Below are 18,249 nucleotides of genomic sequence, written 5' to 3'. Positions count from 1 at the left end.
CTAAGTCAAAAACTCTATATACCTTACTAAGATCAATTTTACACCTTTTTGTACCTTAAAGGGGCCAACCGGCAAACCAGCTCTCTCTCCATGACTCTGGACCAAACCATGACTCTATCACCTCCTTGCTGATTTTGGGACATAGTGGACATCAACCAACTATCCACTGCTCCATCTATCTGGACTATCCGGGGTTGCACAACCCTCATAAGTAATAAAGACTGATTTAAAATTAGTCATGTACGAGTGTTTCGGCCAACTGCAACCATTTCTACTTGTGAGCATTGTTTAGGATTGGGCGAAGACTAGTTCTATTCGCAACTGCAGCCTCTAGAGGTATCTACATCTTGATGTTCACAGGACTCCAGTAGCACCAGCAGCTTCAAATACCTGTTTGCCGCTTCATAATGGTATGTTAGTACCTGCTCTTTTAACCTAATGAATTTGTCTGGCAGAAACCTTCCTCATTATGCCTTCATCTGCACAAACCCGTCTGTGCTTTGTATCAGCCACAAATGTCTCCACAGTACGACGATCACGCTTAAGTTTTTGTAAAATATCTAATGTTTACATACTTTGTCCAACTGCAGTCTTTAGAGGGTCCTACACCTTGATGTTCACAGGACTCCAGTGGTACCAGCAGCTTCAAATACCTGTTTAGTTAGTTAGTTAGTTAGTTAGTTAGTTAGTTAGTTAGGTTGAAAAAAGACCTAGGTCCATCTAGTTCAACCTTCCTCAAGCAGTTCTACAGTTGGTCACAAAGTCATTTATAACCAACAATGTTGTGTGTAGTGAGGAAATCATCCAGCCCTTTTTCAAAAGCTGTTATAGTATCTGCCATTTCTACCTCTTGTGGTCGGCATTCCACAGTCTGACTGCTCTAACTGTAAAGAACCCTTTCCTATTTAGGTGTCGGAATCGCTTTTCTTCCACTCGCAGTGAGTGCCCCCTGGTCCTTAGTATTGTTTTTGGAAAAAATAAGTCATGTGCCAGTCCTTTATATTGACCACACATGTATTTATACATATAAAGGAGATCTCCTCTGAGACGTCTTTTTTCTAAGCTAAACATATCTAACTGTTTCAACCTGTCATCATATGGGAGGCTTCCATTCCTTGTAGTAGTCTAGTTGCTGCCTTTGAACTGACTCTAAATTCTGAATGTCCTTTTTAAAATGTGGAGCCCAAAACTGGATCCCATATTCCAGATGTCGCCTTACAAGTGATTTATAGAGGGGTGACAATATGTTGGGATCACGGGATCTAATCTCTCTTTTTATACACCCTAAAATCTTGTTTGCTTTAGCAGCTGCTGCCTGACATTGAGTGCTGCTGCTCAGCTTATTTGTAATGAGAATACCCAAGTCCTTCTCCTGTTCTGTAGTCCCGAGTTTACTTCCATTTAATGTATATGCAGCTATAGGATTACTTCGTCCTAGGTGCATTACTTTACATTTATCAACATTAAATCTTGTTCGCTGCTTTGTAATGATATTTTAGCATCTGCTCCATTAAACTGATGAATTTGTCTGGCAGAAACCTTCCTCATTCTGCCTTTATCTGCATGAAACCATCGGTGCTGTGTATCAGCCACAAATGTCTTCTCAGTACGATCATCACACTTAAGGTTTTGTGAAATATCTAATGTTTTCATGCTTTGTCCAAGGCACAGACCTATTTACACTTTTTTTCAGCAACAGAGAGATCCTTTTTCTTTTCCATCTTTCCTGAAACCTATAGTCTGCATAAACATCTGTGAAACATCCTTCTTAAGTAGTTTTCCTTTAATTGGGCTGTTTGATGCTTCATAACGGTATTTTAGTATATGCTCTCTTAACCTGATGAATTTGTCTGGCAGAAACCTTCCTCGTTATACCTTTATCTGCACAAATCCATCTGTGCTGTGTATCAGCCACAAATGTCTTCACAATACATTGATCATGTTTAAATTTTTGTGAAATATCTAATATTTTCATACTTTGTCCACTATTTACGCTTTTTGGAAGCAAAAAGATCCTTTTTGTTTCTCGTACTGCTTGAAACCTATAGTCTACATCCTTAAGTAGTTTGTCACGACGCTCACAGGCAGGGATGTGATGCTAGACACTTAGCATGCAGGATGGAGCTGCAACTAGGTGGCGCTGTGAGCACATGGGTGTTGCAAGAGCAGCGGGGAAGTCAGACAAGCCGAGGTCACTACCGGGAGGACGCAACTATACACAGGGAGCAGACAAGGACAGAGTTAGTATACAGGCCGTGGGGTCAGGTAACCAGAAGAGCATGTAAACGACACAACGGGACAGACAAGGCCATAGTCAGGAGGAAACAGGGGGTCAGGAGCCATATGGTAACACAGAGTCAGCGGGAACAGGCAGAGGAAAGTCAGGGGTTAGTCTGGGGTCGAGCACCAAGATTAATCTACCACACTAACCAGGAGCCAGGCACTTATTGTAGCAAAAAAATACGACTGGTGTCATTCCGGCCTATGCTGATCCCTAAAATCTTCAAGCGGAAACTGGATAAACATATAGCTGGGATGATTTAGGAAAGCCTGCACTCGCAGGGGGTTGGACCCGATTGCCCTTGAGGTCCCTTCGAACTCTACCATTCTACGATTCTATGATTCTAAAGAAGCCCAGCAATTACCCAGAATACAAAGCAGGTGCGCAGACCCTGCCACCAACCAGACAGTTACCCGAAGACCGAAAACAGCCCATCCGACACCAAAAGGGTACCGGAAAATGCTGATGGGGAGTTCCTATGGCACACAGACAGACACTGGGACCACAGGAGGACACAACAGAAAACCGCAATGCAGAAACTGTACAGCAGCTCAGGACTATGACAAGTTTTCCATTAATTGGGCTCACCTGTCATCGATCTAACAGAGCTTTGAGACACAATAAAATCCATGAATTTATTTGATAAACAAAAAATTAAATTTTTGACATTTAAACCCAATTTGTATAATAATTTGATATTCGGTATCTATGTCCGGACGACAGTAGTTGTTGCATTAACAAAGAAAACACAACATATACCAACTTGCCATTGTAAGTTTTCTTTCCTAAGTAATAGGGTGCGCAGAAACAAAGAGCTGACTGTACATGGTTTCTCGTCCCGTCTGCTCAAAAGTTTTCTATTGACATTGCGAAAATAAATAGTGCTTTTTTTTTAATAGCGGAGCCTTCAGTACATCAAACATGGGCTTCATTGTGATCCTTCAAGATGGATTTTCTGCAGAAAACTCACATTCCTTACCTATGCTAACAAAACACGTAGGTGTATCTGCACGCTTGTCCTAAATTTACTTCTAGGTGAGCTCATCTGCGGGATGGTCCAGGACCAGGAGGCTTCAACGCAGGTCAGGACATTTTTTGTAAATTTAATTTTAAATTTGTTTTTGTTTTTATTGATACTTTTTATTTATGCAAAGTATTAACTATTTATGATCAGTTGCCGCCATTGATTGTACAGCGGAGGAACTGGGAGGGACTATTGGGGCATGTTCCTCCGGTGCTGGGTGATAACTAGTCACTTTGGCTTATCCAGGATATTTAGATATAGGGCTAGGATAGCAAACTGAACCTTTGCCCTGGGTGAAGGAATTCTTAGCTACTGCTCATAAGCTCATATGTCTTTTGCCTACTGTTAGGCACGGCATGAAATAGCACTATGGTTTTGCTTGGTGATCTGCTCTATAGCAATTTTATTCCATATTATACTACACTGGAGCAAAAGAGGACTATCAAATATTACTGTCTTTTATTTTTAACCATATTAGTCCAATACATATATATATATATAGATAGATAGATAGATAGATAGATAGATAGATAGATAGATAGATAGATAGATAGATAGATAGATATAGAAAGATATATTGGACTGATATGATTAAAATTAAAAGACAATAATATTTTATATTCGTCTTTTACCCTAGTGTAGTATAATATGGAATGAACTAAACTAAAACATATTGTAGAATGTAATCTACAAAGCAGAGAATGTCAGTGCATTGTATAATTGGTGGAAGAAGGTAGAACTAGGTCTTTTTGCAACCTTTGCAACTATGTAACATAATTAAAAGTTACATTGTTAATAGGAACCATTTGTTACATGTGTATATTATGTTCAGCTAGAAGGCAGAATATTGGATACTTTTGTTATTTCATTATAGTTTATACAGAAGTTTTCATATATTCTATCAAGTCTGACTAATAAGAATATATTTAATTTTTTTTTTTTTATAGAAATGCTTTGGAAATTTTGAATGACTAGTGAATAAGATACATATAGTGCATTTGTGCTGTTTGTTTACAAAATACACTAATATGTGTAAACATGTGTAATACTTGATAAATCAAACATTGCTTTAGTTTTTAGCTAATGCTAATATATTTTTATATATAGCTGTATATTTATAGTTTACAGCTATAAAGCCAGGTGATTTTAGAAGCACTGCCCATATGAGCTTACAATCTAAACACATGTTACAGTATTTAGAGAGTATTAATGAAAAGAGGTTATAGTTTGATAAATAGTTATAAATGTTTACTTTAACTAAAAGTAGATAGAAGGACGGATAGAAAGATAGTAGAATTCATAGATAGATAAATAGTAGGATAGATAGATAGATATATAGATAGATAGATAGAGGGATAGAAAGATAAATAGATAGATAGATAGATAGATAGATAGATAGATAGATAGATAGAGGGATAGAAAGATAAATAGATAGATAGATAGAGGGATAGATAGATAGATAGATAGATAGATAGATAGATAGATGATAGATAGATAGAAAGATAGAAGGATAAATAGATAGATAGATAGAGATAGATAGACTTTATCTATCGATCCTCTCTATCTATCTATCCCTCTATCTATCTATCTATCTATCATCTATCTATATCTATCTATCCCTCTATCTATTTATCTATCTATCCATCTATCTATCTATCTATCATCTATCTATCCTCTCTATCTATCTATCCCTCTATCTATGTATCTATCTATCTATCTATATCTATCTATCTATCCCTCTATCTATTTATCTATCTATCCATCTATCTATCTATCATCTATCTATCCTCTCTATCTATCTATCCCTCTATCTATGTATCTATCTATCTATCTATATCTATCTATCTATCCCTCTATCTATTTATCTATCTATCCATCTATCTATCTATCTATCCCTCTATCTATCTATCTCTCTATTATCCCTCTATCTATCTATCCCTCTATTATCTATCTATCCCTCTATCTATCTATCCCTCTATCTATCTATCTATATATCCCTCTATCTATCTATCTCAGGGATACATTTGCTATTCTGGCTGTTATAAAATGAAATGAAGCCCAGTGTTTCAGTATGTCGGTTGCTGGGAGCTGTCTTCCCTTTTGCTGGAATATTCATGGGTCTTGTACAGCAGTATTATTAATAATTGCAGCAGAGGAGAATAGTGAAATGACCTGCTCCCTCCATCCCTCTTCATCATCCAGACACGCACATTTCATCTTGTTCCTCAGCTTTTCTGGAATCCTTTGCCCCAGTGTTTGCTATAACTTATGTCCTGGGTTGGATTTCTGCACTACACACCCCAGCACACGTTTATTCAATTATAGGTCCCTTTGAATCCCAGTTTAGACATAACTCCCTGCATGTTTCTTTTACTCACTCTTAAAGACATCTATTTTCTAGGTCTCTCCCTTGGTCCTCTAGTTCTTTTTTTTTGCATTTCCTGTCCATTTCTTTCCCATTAATAAACCATTACTCACTCTGGTAGTGACCTGAACCCTGAGTTGCTGCTTTGTCCACCCTCCCCTCTGCTTCTACCTATGTAGCCCCTGGCTTGTTCATTTCCACCCTGCTGTCATCTGGTGGTGGCATCTCACCTGGACCATCAATCATGTCTTTTTCCTCCTAATATTTGAGCAGAAATAAAAGTTGATCTCTTGTGCATACAGAATCCCTCCACCTTCCCATTGTATCCCTCTCCTCGCCCCAGCCCCCGTGTACTGCACACAGTGCAGCCTGAGTCTCCATTGATTGTGTTTGTTCATTAAGGATCTATCTTCATGACACTAGACTGCAAGCCCAGATAATACACTCATCACCTTGGCTTTATGAACTTCACTGCAAACTGCCCGTACTGGGGTATTCAGATCACAGGATAAGAGCTTCACTAGGCTGAGCCTAATAATCTGTACATACAGAGCTTTACTGGCCAGTATAATGGACGAGCAGAAGCCCCCTGACCCCAGCCCTGTCCTGCTGCTCAGTGATCACACAATGCCTGTATAAAATATGGAAAGCAACAATAAGATTAACAGGAATGATAGAAAAATTATAGAAATAGTGCAAAAGAATAATAATAGAATATTCTATCCCTCTATTATCACATCATTGTGAAACAGAGCATCTTATATGTGTGTATATTTGATGTATATAAGATATATTATGTATATACATGAGTGTGTGTATGATGTATATATATATATATATATATATATATATATGAGTGTACATATACTGTATATACGTGTGTGTGTGTGTATCTGTATATTATGTGTATAAATATATATGTATATATTATGTATATTCTAGAAAAAGTGTTAGTGTGTGTATGTATATATATATACATATTATACATATATTATAGACACATATATATACAGACATATACTACTTATATATTACTATATATATATATATATATATATATAGTATGTGTCTGGGCATATATATGTGGGTGTATATATACTGCTCAAAAAATTAAGGGGAACACTTAAACAAGGATTTTGCATTTTGGTCTTCTCTTTATTTTATTTTTTTTACCACTTATATATGTATATATATATATATATATATATATATATATATATATATATATATATATATATTATATATTTACACATAATTACACATATATATATATATATATATACAGTATATATACATCAGAGAGTGTATGTATATTTGCAAGTGTTTATATATTTATATATAAGTATGCATATATATGTGTGATATCAGTGTGTATGTATGTGTGTGTGTGTGTGTGTGTGTGTGTGTGTATGTGTGTGTATACATATTGTATATAATATAATTATAGTGCTACAAACCTACTACTACTATTAGATGCATTTTGCAATAGTTAACAATCAACAATGTGTTTAGGTAAAAATATTTAAACGACAGACTGATGTATATTTAATAAATATATATATATATTAGGACTTTTTCTGAAAGCCTTTATTGTGTAAGACTTCAGTAATGTAACTGATCAGTGTAGCACATAGCAATAACCTATCCGGAATAATTATCATCCAGGGGAATCTGCAGCAATGATATATAAATGACATTGTGTGTCCATAAAGCCCCTCTTATCCATCTTATCCAGGATGTTCTCGATCTGTGAATGAGAGGAGAAATCTCTCGGAATATCAGCTAAATACCAGGAGATGAGACTTTCCTTCCATGAAACAATTAAATCCTCTGCGTTCCATAGATGATCAGTGAGTATGGAGAAATCCCAGGCAGATCCCCAGTTATTAGGAGGCAGATTAGCATAGAGGGATTAATAGCAGCATCGCCTTAATACGATTAGAGATGTCTCTTTCAGATTTCCATATATTGATTCAGGGAATTTTAATTCTGAAACTTGTCATATAATAATCTGTATCTATTACAAGATGAAACATTATCTGGAGACTTTAAGCTTCGGTGAAGGTCGAGCTTTATCCCTCTCTCCACAACCAGCTTCATCCTGTAAAGTCCCCACAACTGAGAAGAAGAAAAATCTAAAGATTTGGGGAGGTTTGTAGAAATGCCTTAAGGAATAGTTCATTCTGCAAAAGTAATAAGCGGATTTATGATTTGTGCCACTTGGCACTTTAGCACAGAGGGGGTCCACCTTGGCACAAAGACTGCTGGTATTGGGGGTCCCACCGTGGCACAGAGGGGTCCCACCTTGGCACACAGGATGTCCTACCGTGGCATAGAAAGGGTCCCACCTTGGCACAGATAGGGTCCCAGCTACAGAGGGGGTCCCACCTTGGCACACAGAGGGTCCCGACTTGGCACAGAGAGGGTTCCACCTACAGAGGGGGTCCCACCTTAGCACACAGGAGGTCCTACCGTGGCATAAAAAGGGTCCCACCTTGGCACAGATAGGGTCCCACCTACAGAGGGGGTCCCACCTTGGCACACAGAGGGTCCCGACTTGGCACAGAGAGGGTTCCACCTACAGAGGGGGTCCCACCTTGGCACACAGAGGGTCCCGACTTGGCACAGAGAGGATTCCACCTACAGAGGGGGTCCCACCTTGGCACACAGGATGTCCTACCGTGGCATAGAAAGGGTCCCACCTTGGCACAGATAGGGTGCCACCTACAGAGGGGGTCCCACCTTGGCACACAGAGGGTCCCGACTTGACACAGAGAGGATTCCACCTACAGAGGGGGTCCCACCTTGGCATACAGGATGTCCTACCATGGCATAGAAAGGGTCCCACCTTGGCACAGAGAGGGTTCCACCTACAGAGGGGTCCCACCTTGGCACACAGAGGGTCCCGACTTGGCACACAGAGGGTCCCAACTACAGAGGGGGTCCCACCTTGGCACACAGGGCATCCGAGATTGGCACAGAGGGGGTCCTACTTCGGCACAGAGGGGCTACTGGCATCAGGAGCCCCCCATGTCCAGCAGATAAGTGTCCTCCTCAGCTGGGAGCAGGTAGCCTTCATGCTGCTTATTCAGAATAAGAAAAGTGATCATAAATTTTCTAATTACACTTTAACACCAAGACAAAAAGGTGTTAATGGGTTTAATCCCAGAGCCTGCCATTGTCTCTGAGCTCCCTCTACAAATGTACACACCGCCCAGAGGGCTGCCCTGTCCTCCCTTTGTTAAGATTTCAATTTGCCTGCTTTTTTTTCCTTCTTTGATGTAAAATTGTGACCTCCAAGGCTTTGAAGTCCCTTATTAGGAGAAAATTAACCCCCTATATTGCCCACTGATAGCTCCACTAATGCCAGCTTGTCTTTTAGAAGATGTGAGAGAAACTCCCAAAGACACACAATCTCTTCCCTGAGTTGCTCCTAATCCCTATTTGCATGCAGTCAGATCTGGTATTTGCATACACCTAGATATTTAACTCTTCAAGTAATAATAGTAAAAATGCCAAGGGGCTGTCAAAGGGCAATAGTCCGCAAAATGCCTTATAAAGCTTCAGAGGAGTTCTGGATGCATGGAAAGCTGGGTATGCTCTGCATATAAGTATACAAATAAGAATATATATATATATATATATATATATATATATATATACATATACATACATATATATAAAAATATAAATAAATATATATATATTCTAATTTGTATACTTATGCAGTGCATACCCAGCTTTCCATACATCCAGAACCAGAAATAAATATAATTTTATATATATATATATATATATATATATATATATATATATATATACACATATATATATACATATATATATAAAAATATGAATATATATATTGCTATGTGTATACTTATGCAGTGCATACCCAGCTTTCCATGCATCCAGAGCCAGAGATAAATATATATATATATATATAATATATATATATATATATATATATATATATATATATATATATATATATATATATATATATATATATATATATATATATATATATATATATATATATATATATAGTGTGTATATATATATATTAGTGGTGTCAGATTGACTTTATGTGTAGATGACATTACTTGTTTGCCCATCTTTAATAGTCTCATTTGTAGCTGCATCAGACATTATTAACTTTTGCACTACCAGGTACAGTGTGCCCAAATCCAAAGAAGTTGATTTTTTTGAGGGGGGAAATAACCCTCTGGTAGTGCATTAGTTAAGCTGGATTTGGGAAGAGAGAAGGGGTGGTGGATGAAAGAGAAAGCAGAGCTAGACTAGAAGGCTTGGGAGGAGCCTGAGCCAGGACTTGAAATGTCAATCAGAGGGTGAGTGCCAATGATCTGAAGCAATCTGTTAGGAGCTGACCTGGGTCCACTCAGATCAATAGCACCAGAGGGAGAGGACAGAGTCACCGGGAGCCCTGCGAGGACCATCCAGCCCTGGAAGCCCTCTCTTCATGACCAGGAGGAGGCTGAGAGGAAGACCCCAGTCCTAAGCAGGGTGCAGCGTCTCCAGAAGTGGCCCCTGTGCTGTGCCTGAGCCTGCACCATGTCCTTCCCTCAGCTGGGATACCAGTACATCAGACCCCTGTACCCCTCTGACAGACAGGCTGTGGGGGGCACCAGGAGTGGAGCCACAGACCTCTCTCCGGCTGGGACCCTCTCCAATGTGCTGTCCTCTATGTATGCTGCTCCCTATGCAGCAGCTGCAGCCGCCCAGGCTTATGGAGCCTTCCTACCGTACACCACAGAGCTGCCCATCTTCCCACAGCTGGTAAGGGCACAAAACTACTTTCTAAATATTCTTCTGCTTAACCCCTTAAAGTTTAACCTCCTTTTTAATAGTCTGGAGGACCCTGTGAGCGCAGTGTCTTTCATTCCTCTATTTATCCAAGGTATTACAATTCAGTGTGTGTATTTGTAAACAAACGAATGCATTCAATAACTTCTTATATTTTATCCTAGTGATCAGGATGACACCTAGCATTGTTACTTCTACAATCACTTGTCTTATATGTTATCATAATGATTAGGATGTTTTCCACTAGTATGGTTACTTCTACTACTATTATTACTAATATTTATATTATTAGTAGTATTACTACTTCTACTACTATTATTACTAATATTAATATTATTAGTAGTATTACTACTTTTATTACTATTGTTACTTCTACTACAATAACATTTTTTGATAATGATTAGGATGTTGTCTACTAGTATGGTTACTTCTACTATTATTACTAATATTTATATTATTATTAGTATTACTACTTCAATTATTATTGTTACTTCTACTACAATAACTTATATTTTATGATAATGATTAGGATGACTTCGACTACTATTGTTACTTTTACTACTATTATTACTATTACTACTTCTATTGCTATTACTATTGTTACTTATACTACAATAAATAAGATAAATTCTCATATATTAATGATAAAAAAAATTTTGCTAACACGGTACAAAGATATATTTTACATATATTAATGATAACGATTAGGATAATTTCTACTACTGTTAATAATAATATTTCTACTAATATTACTATTGTTACTGTTACTACTATTATCACTATTACTACTTCTATTACTATTACTATTGTTATTTATACTACAATAAATATAAATTGTCATATATTAATGATAATGATTAGAATAATTTATATTATTATTATTTCTACTACTATTACTATTGTTACTTTTATTACAATAACTTGTTTTGTATTTTATTATAATGATTAGGATGACTTCTACTATTGAAACTTCTACTACTATCCTTAATATTATTATTATTATTATTATTATTATTATTATTATTATTACTAGTGATACTACTACAATCACCAATATTACTATTACTACTTTTCCTATTATTACTACTATTACTATTCTTATCGCTACTATTATTATTATTATTATTATTATTACTTCTACTATTACTACTATTACTCCCACCCCTACTGTTGTTTTCATTCTGCTACAATTACTAACTTTATATAATAAGCCTGTATCACTGATATCATTATCCTAATATCCAGCTTTTATTTATTTTATTTTTTTTTTATAAGTTTGACCATTAACAATTGAAGTTAGCTGCAAATACTCATTTAGACTTACTATAGGTGAAAGCTGCCCCTTTCTGTAGGTGTCCTGCTATGCAATGCTTGTATAGTTATATTAGCCATGTATATGTAATAGTTGGGTAGATATGTTCGTTGCAGGTCCAGGTTTTATGACTTGTGCACTTCTTGATGGCACTTTTCGTTTTCTTGCAGGGCTCCCAGTATGAGATAAAGGATAGTCCAGGTGTACAGCATGCAGCCTTTTCCCACCATCATCCAGCATTTTATCCATATGGACAATATCAGTTTGGAGATCCATCCAGGCCTAAAAATGCAACAAGGGAGAGCACCAGTACCCTCAAGGCCTGGCTCAATGAGCACAGGAAGAACCCTTACCCCACCAAAGGGGAGAAGATCATGCTGGCCATCATCACCAAGATGACACTCACCCAAGTGTCCACCTGGTTTGCCAACGCACGGAGGAGGCTTAAAAAGGAGAATAAAATGACTTGGGCCCCCAGGAGCAGGACTGATGAGGAGGGGAACTCCTACGAAAGTGACCATGAAGAAGACAAGAGGGAGGATGAAGAGGAAATAGATCTGGAGAATATTGACACTGAGGACATTGAAAGTAAGGAAGATCTGGATGAGCAGGAGGACACCGACCTGCACTCAGACTCCAAGACGGACGCCAGGAGTGACTCTGAGGGCTCGGATGGCTTTGAGGACTTGAATGCATCTGAGGAGGACAGGTTCCTCAAGTCTGTAGTGGGGGACAGCAGGGTGCACGATAAGTGTGAGCTGCCCGAGGAGGCCAAGTCTCTACAGCCCACCTGTGATCAGATCAAACTGGACAATATTTCCCCCAATCCTTCCCAGGACAACCACCTGCCAGCGGCCCATAAACCTAAAATCTGGTCCCTGGCAGAAACAGCTACTGCTCCAGACAACCCCCGCAAATCCCCCCAAACTACTGGCAGCCCCCAGAGCCTGATAGCACAACACAGACTCATAGCCTGTCCCGGGAGCAGGTTCCAGAGCTGGACGGGGAGGACATTCTCAGCCCAGCAGCTGTCACTACTCAGCTCCGCTCACTTCCTCCAAGGACTGAGTGTCACCCACCCTGCACCGAGCAACACTGGCCATGCAGCCCCCCAGAAACCAGGGGAGCACCCAGCAGAGACGGGAACAGGTGAATACTGGGAGAGATGGTGGCTGCTCAGAGGATCTGCACACCCCATGTTTATACACTGCATAATATAGCAACAAGCAGATTCTAAATATTTATCAATATGTTACATATAGAAAGATAGATAATAGATAGATAGATAGATAGATAGATAGATAAGGGATGGATAGATAGATAGATAGATAGATAGAAGGATAGATAGATATATAGATAGATAGATAGATAGGTAGAAAGATAGATAGATAGGTAGATAGATAAGGGATGGATAGATAGATATATACATAGAAAGAGGGATAGATAGATAAGGGATGGATAGATATATACATATATACATAGAAAGAGGGATAGATAGATAATGGATAGATAGATAGAGGGATAAATAGATAATGGATAGATAGATAGATAGAGGGATAGATAAATAGAGGGATAGATAGAGGGATAGATAGATACAGGGATAGATAGATAGATATATAGAGGGATAGATAAATAGATAGATAGATAGACAGATAGATAGATAGATAAATAGATAGATAGAGGGATAGATAGATAGATAGATAGATAGATAGATAGAGGGATAGATAGATAGAGGGATAGATAGATAGATAGATAGATAGATAGATAGATAGATAGATAAATAGATAGATAGAGGGATAGATAGATAGATAGATAGATAGATAGATAGATAGATAGATAGATAGATAGATAGATAGATAGATGGATAGATAGATAGATAGATAGAGGGATAGATAGATAGATAGATAGATAGATAGATAGATAGATAAATAGATAGATAGAGGGATAGATAGATAGATAGAGGGATAGATAGATAGATAGATAGAGGGATAGATAGATAGATAGATAGATAGATAGATAGATAGATAGATAGATAGATAGATAGAGGGATAGAGGGATAGATAGATAGAGGGATAGATAGATAGATAGATAGATAGATAAATAGATAGATAGATAGATAGATAGATAGATAGATAGAGGGATAGATAGATAGATAGATAGATAGATGGATAGATAGATAGAGGGATAGATAGATAGATAGATAATGAAACTCTGGAAGTAACCTGTTTGTATAACTACACAAAAAAATGAAATTGAGATGTTAGATAATGTAGGTACAATAATGAAGGTGTGGTTATCACTAGTGTGTGCCAGTACAAAGAAAAAGACATTGAAGTGTTATAGACAGGTGGATAATTGTAGAATATTATTGAAAGACTGGAAATAACTGGTACATATAAGTGCTAGAAAAGACTTTGAAATGATAGATAATGATAAAATATCGAATCGTTTGGAAATAACTGTGTAATATGAGTAGAAAGAAAAGCAGATTTTGAAATTTGAGAGATTGATAAAGTATTTTATATTATAACAGCTAGAATAGCAAATGTATCCCTGAGATAGTCAGTCTATCTATCCCTCTATCTATGTATCTATCTATCTATCTATCTATCTATCCATCCCTTTATCTATCTATTATCTATCCCTCTATCTATCTATCTATCATCTATCCCTCTATCTATCCCTCTATCTATCCATCTATCTATCTATCTATATATCATCTATCTATCTATCTATCATCTATCTATCTATCTATCATCTATCTATCTATCTATCTATCTATCTATCTATCTATCTATCTATCCCTCTATCTATCCCTCTATCTATCTATCTATCTATCTATCCCTCTATCTATCTATCTATCTATCTATCTATCTATCTATCTATCCCTCTATCTATCTATCTATCTATCTATCTATCTATCATCTATCTATCCATCTATCTAACTATCTATCTATCTATCTATCTATCTATCCCTCTATCTATCTATCCCTCTATCTATCCCTCTATCTATCTATCTATCTATCTATCCCTCTATCTATCTATCTATCTATCTATCTATCCCTCTATCTATCCCTCTATCTATCTATCTATCTATCTATCCCTCTATCTATCTATCTATCTATCTATCTATCTATCATCTATCTATCCATCTATCTAACCCTCTATCTATCTATCTATCTATCTATCTATCTATCTATCTATCTATCTATCTATCTATCTATCTATCTATCTATCCTGTATTCTAGCGAGTGCAGATCTTGTAGCAATCATTTACTATGATATAAGTAATATTTGGTTCTGATACACCGGCATTATTATTATTATATTGCTTGTTTATTAACTTGTTTGGTCACAATATAAAAGGAGGATAATAATATACTCTATTAATGTCGCATAACTAGTGACAATTAAATATTGTGATCGCTGGGAAGTTTCTGTTCCTCTCATAATTACTGTTTAAGTTCACCATTGTCTAACAACCAGTCACACACAACACTAACCATGTAACTACATCGGACATAAATCAGAATCCTCATAAATATTTGCAAAATGTAAGAGAAAAAAAAAATCTTTTGGTTCTGGGATTTTATGTGAGAGAAGTTTCCTGAAAAACTTTTCGATTTTTCTCTCTTTCGTTTTTCCTGTTTGACCACCATTATTTCTAGACGTTAGGAAAAAAAATAGGAGCAAGTGAATAATATAAATAGTGTTTTACTGATGGATCTTTGATTTTTATTATAGAGAGGTCGAGCTCGTTGGAAATAGAGAAAAAAATTCTAAGTACAGCTTTCCAACCAGTTCAGAGAAGGTAAGAAAACACCATTTGCCTGCCTGTGTGTGTATATGTATGTATACATGTGTTCTATGTCTATATATATATATATATATATATATATACATATATACATATATATATATATTTGAATACAATTATATGTGTGGAGATATATATATATATATATATATATATATGTATGTGTGTGTGTGTGTGTGTGTGTGTGTGTAACTTGCACAATGTATTGTGTATGCATGTGTAATATGTGTAATATATATTGTGTATGTATGTGTAATATATATATATATATATATATAGATGGATAGATATTACACATACATACACCATATATATTACACATGCATACAGCTATAAACTTGCTCTGCTTTGTGCAATCATTTTGTATTTAGGCTGTATTTTATTTAGAGTTAACCACTATTGCTTTTAATGGGCCTATGAATCACTGACTACTTCACAATTATATTTAATTTTATGTCTGTCATTATGACCACATAATTGTATATGATAGCTGCACTGAATACTTATTAGAACGGGCAGATGCTTCTGTATCCAAGCTAAATTATTACAAGAAAAACTCCTCTTTTTTAACCATATTATTTCTGGCTCATAGACAAAAAAAGAGGCAATAGATCAAAAGTGTTATATGTAGTTTCTAAGTAAAGATATGAAAAAATATATAGAATATTTAAAAATATATTTGTAATAGTAAACAAATGTATGAACTAAAAAAAGGAAACTTTGGGGGAAAAATTAGAAACCAAATTAATGATAAAAGATAATATAAATATAATATTAAAGTAATATATTTCATGTTAAGAATAGAACAAATATATATTTATTTATTTTAATGATAAAATCAATCAATGTATAAATATAAACCAAAATATTTATTTAAAGATAATATAACAAATATAATAAAAGTAGGTAATGCATTATACATGTTAATATATATATTTTATATATATATATATATATATATATATATATATATAATCATGAAATGAATCAATGTATAAAAATAAAAATGTTCATGCAGAAAAAAATGATAAATATATAATTAAAGTAATATACCATATACGTTGATATATCTGTATGAATATATATATATATATATACACACACACACACTAATACCAACTTCTTTATTAAAAGAAATTATAAATATAAAAGTGAAATAACATATTATATATGGTAAAAATAGTACAAAATCTATAGATTGATTTAATGATAGATTTAATCAATGTATAAGTAGAAGCCAAAAACACTATAAGAAAATAATATAATAAATATAAAATTAGAGTAATATATTATATATTGCTTTAATGATGAAATTAATCAATGTGTAAATAGAAACCAAAATGTAAAACATTTTAATAAATATAAAATTAGAGTAATATATTATATAAGTTAAAAATATAATAAAAGATATATATTGCTTTAATGATGAAATTAATCAATGTATAAATGGAAACAAAAAATGTAAAAAAAATATAATAAAGATAAAATTAGAGTAAAATATTATATAACAAAATCTAAAAATAAATTTTGAAGTATACACTGATTCAATGTGTAAATAGCAAGTAAAATATGCATTAACAAATAATAAATATAAAATTAAAGTAATTATTATATATGCTAAAATTAGAAAAAAATAAAATATATATAAGTATATATTTTTATTTATTTATGTATATATGACGAGAGAGAGAGATTTAATGGTGAATAAATATATAAATAGATGCAAAAATATTTATAGTTATAGAAATATATATAATAAATACAAAAGGAAAGTAATATATATATATATATGTATACATACATATTTATATTTATATATATCATCTACATATAGAAAGATATATTTTTATATATATATATATATATATATATATATATACATATATATATATATAAAATGAATATAATGTGTATATTGATAGATTTGTAAAATGAGAAGTATAAAATTAGAAAATGTCATTATTTAACACATGAATATTTTATTTTCAGGTCACAGAATCAATTGGACGCAGCAATGATCTTATCTGCATTATCCTCGTCCTAACATTATTTTTTTTAATTATTATTATTATTTTTTAATTTTATTATATTTTTTTTACTTCCGTTGTACTGGCTGTAATATATATAAATATCTGTATAGTTCCTTATTGTCAGCATGTCTGTGTATAAGATGGAGCAGAGATTTCTATACTCACATGCAGGGTTAGTTCAGTTTCTATGGTTTGTCCTGTGATAATGAAGAGTCTCTCATTTCTTTTGCTTTTTTTTTTTTGTTCTTTGTACATAGAGTAAAAAAAATGTACATAAAAGCCAAATTGTACAAGAAAAATATATATTTTTGGTTAATAAATGAACTGTTAAGAATTTAATCGCTGTGATTAATTTGTCCAAATTATTATTATTTTTTTTTGTACTCTAATTAGTTTGTGCGCTCATTATAAAGGTTAAATTTTGGCAGATGGGGTATCACGTGATCCAGGGGCACAACAGCTGCTAAATACTTTGGGCCTTAAAAATAAACATTAAAGAATTTGTGGAGTAGAAACTTACAGATCAGTTACTGGTGTAATGATGGGTCCTGTGCAGGGGGATCTGTGGCCCCTGCAGGAGGAGGCACAATGCA

General features: G+C 34.9%; 1 protein-coding gene across 1 annotated transcript; it reads left to right on the top strand.

Moving 5' to 3' along the window:
* The first annotated feature begins 10,022 nt into the window (after positions 1–10,022).
* Positions 10,023–17,995, top strand: IRX3 (iroquois homeobox 3). The gene is made up of 4 exons (XM_075326806.1): positions 10,023–10,470; positions 11,980–12,958; positions 15,554–15,620; positions 17,616–17,995. Exons 1-4 carry the CDS (start codon positions 10,246–10,248, stop codon positions 17,668–17,670), a joined length of 1,326 nt encoding a protein of 441 aa, XP_075182921.1. The 5' UTR covers positions 10,023–10,245; the 3' UTR covers positions 17,671–17,995.
* Positions 17,996–18,249: the final 254 nt, after the last annotated feature.

This window comes from Anomaloglossus baeobatrachus, chromosome 10 (genome assembly GCF_048569485.1).
Source record: "Anomaloglossus baeobatrachus isolate aAnoBae1 chromosome 10, aAnoBae1.hap1, whole genome shotgun sequence".
Taxonomy (NCBI): Eukaryota; Metazoa; Chordata; class Amphibia; order Anura; family Aromobatidae; genus Anomaloglossus; species Anomaloglossus baeobatrachus.
This window is presented reverse-complemented; position numbering and strand designations above follow the sequence as displayed.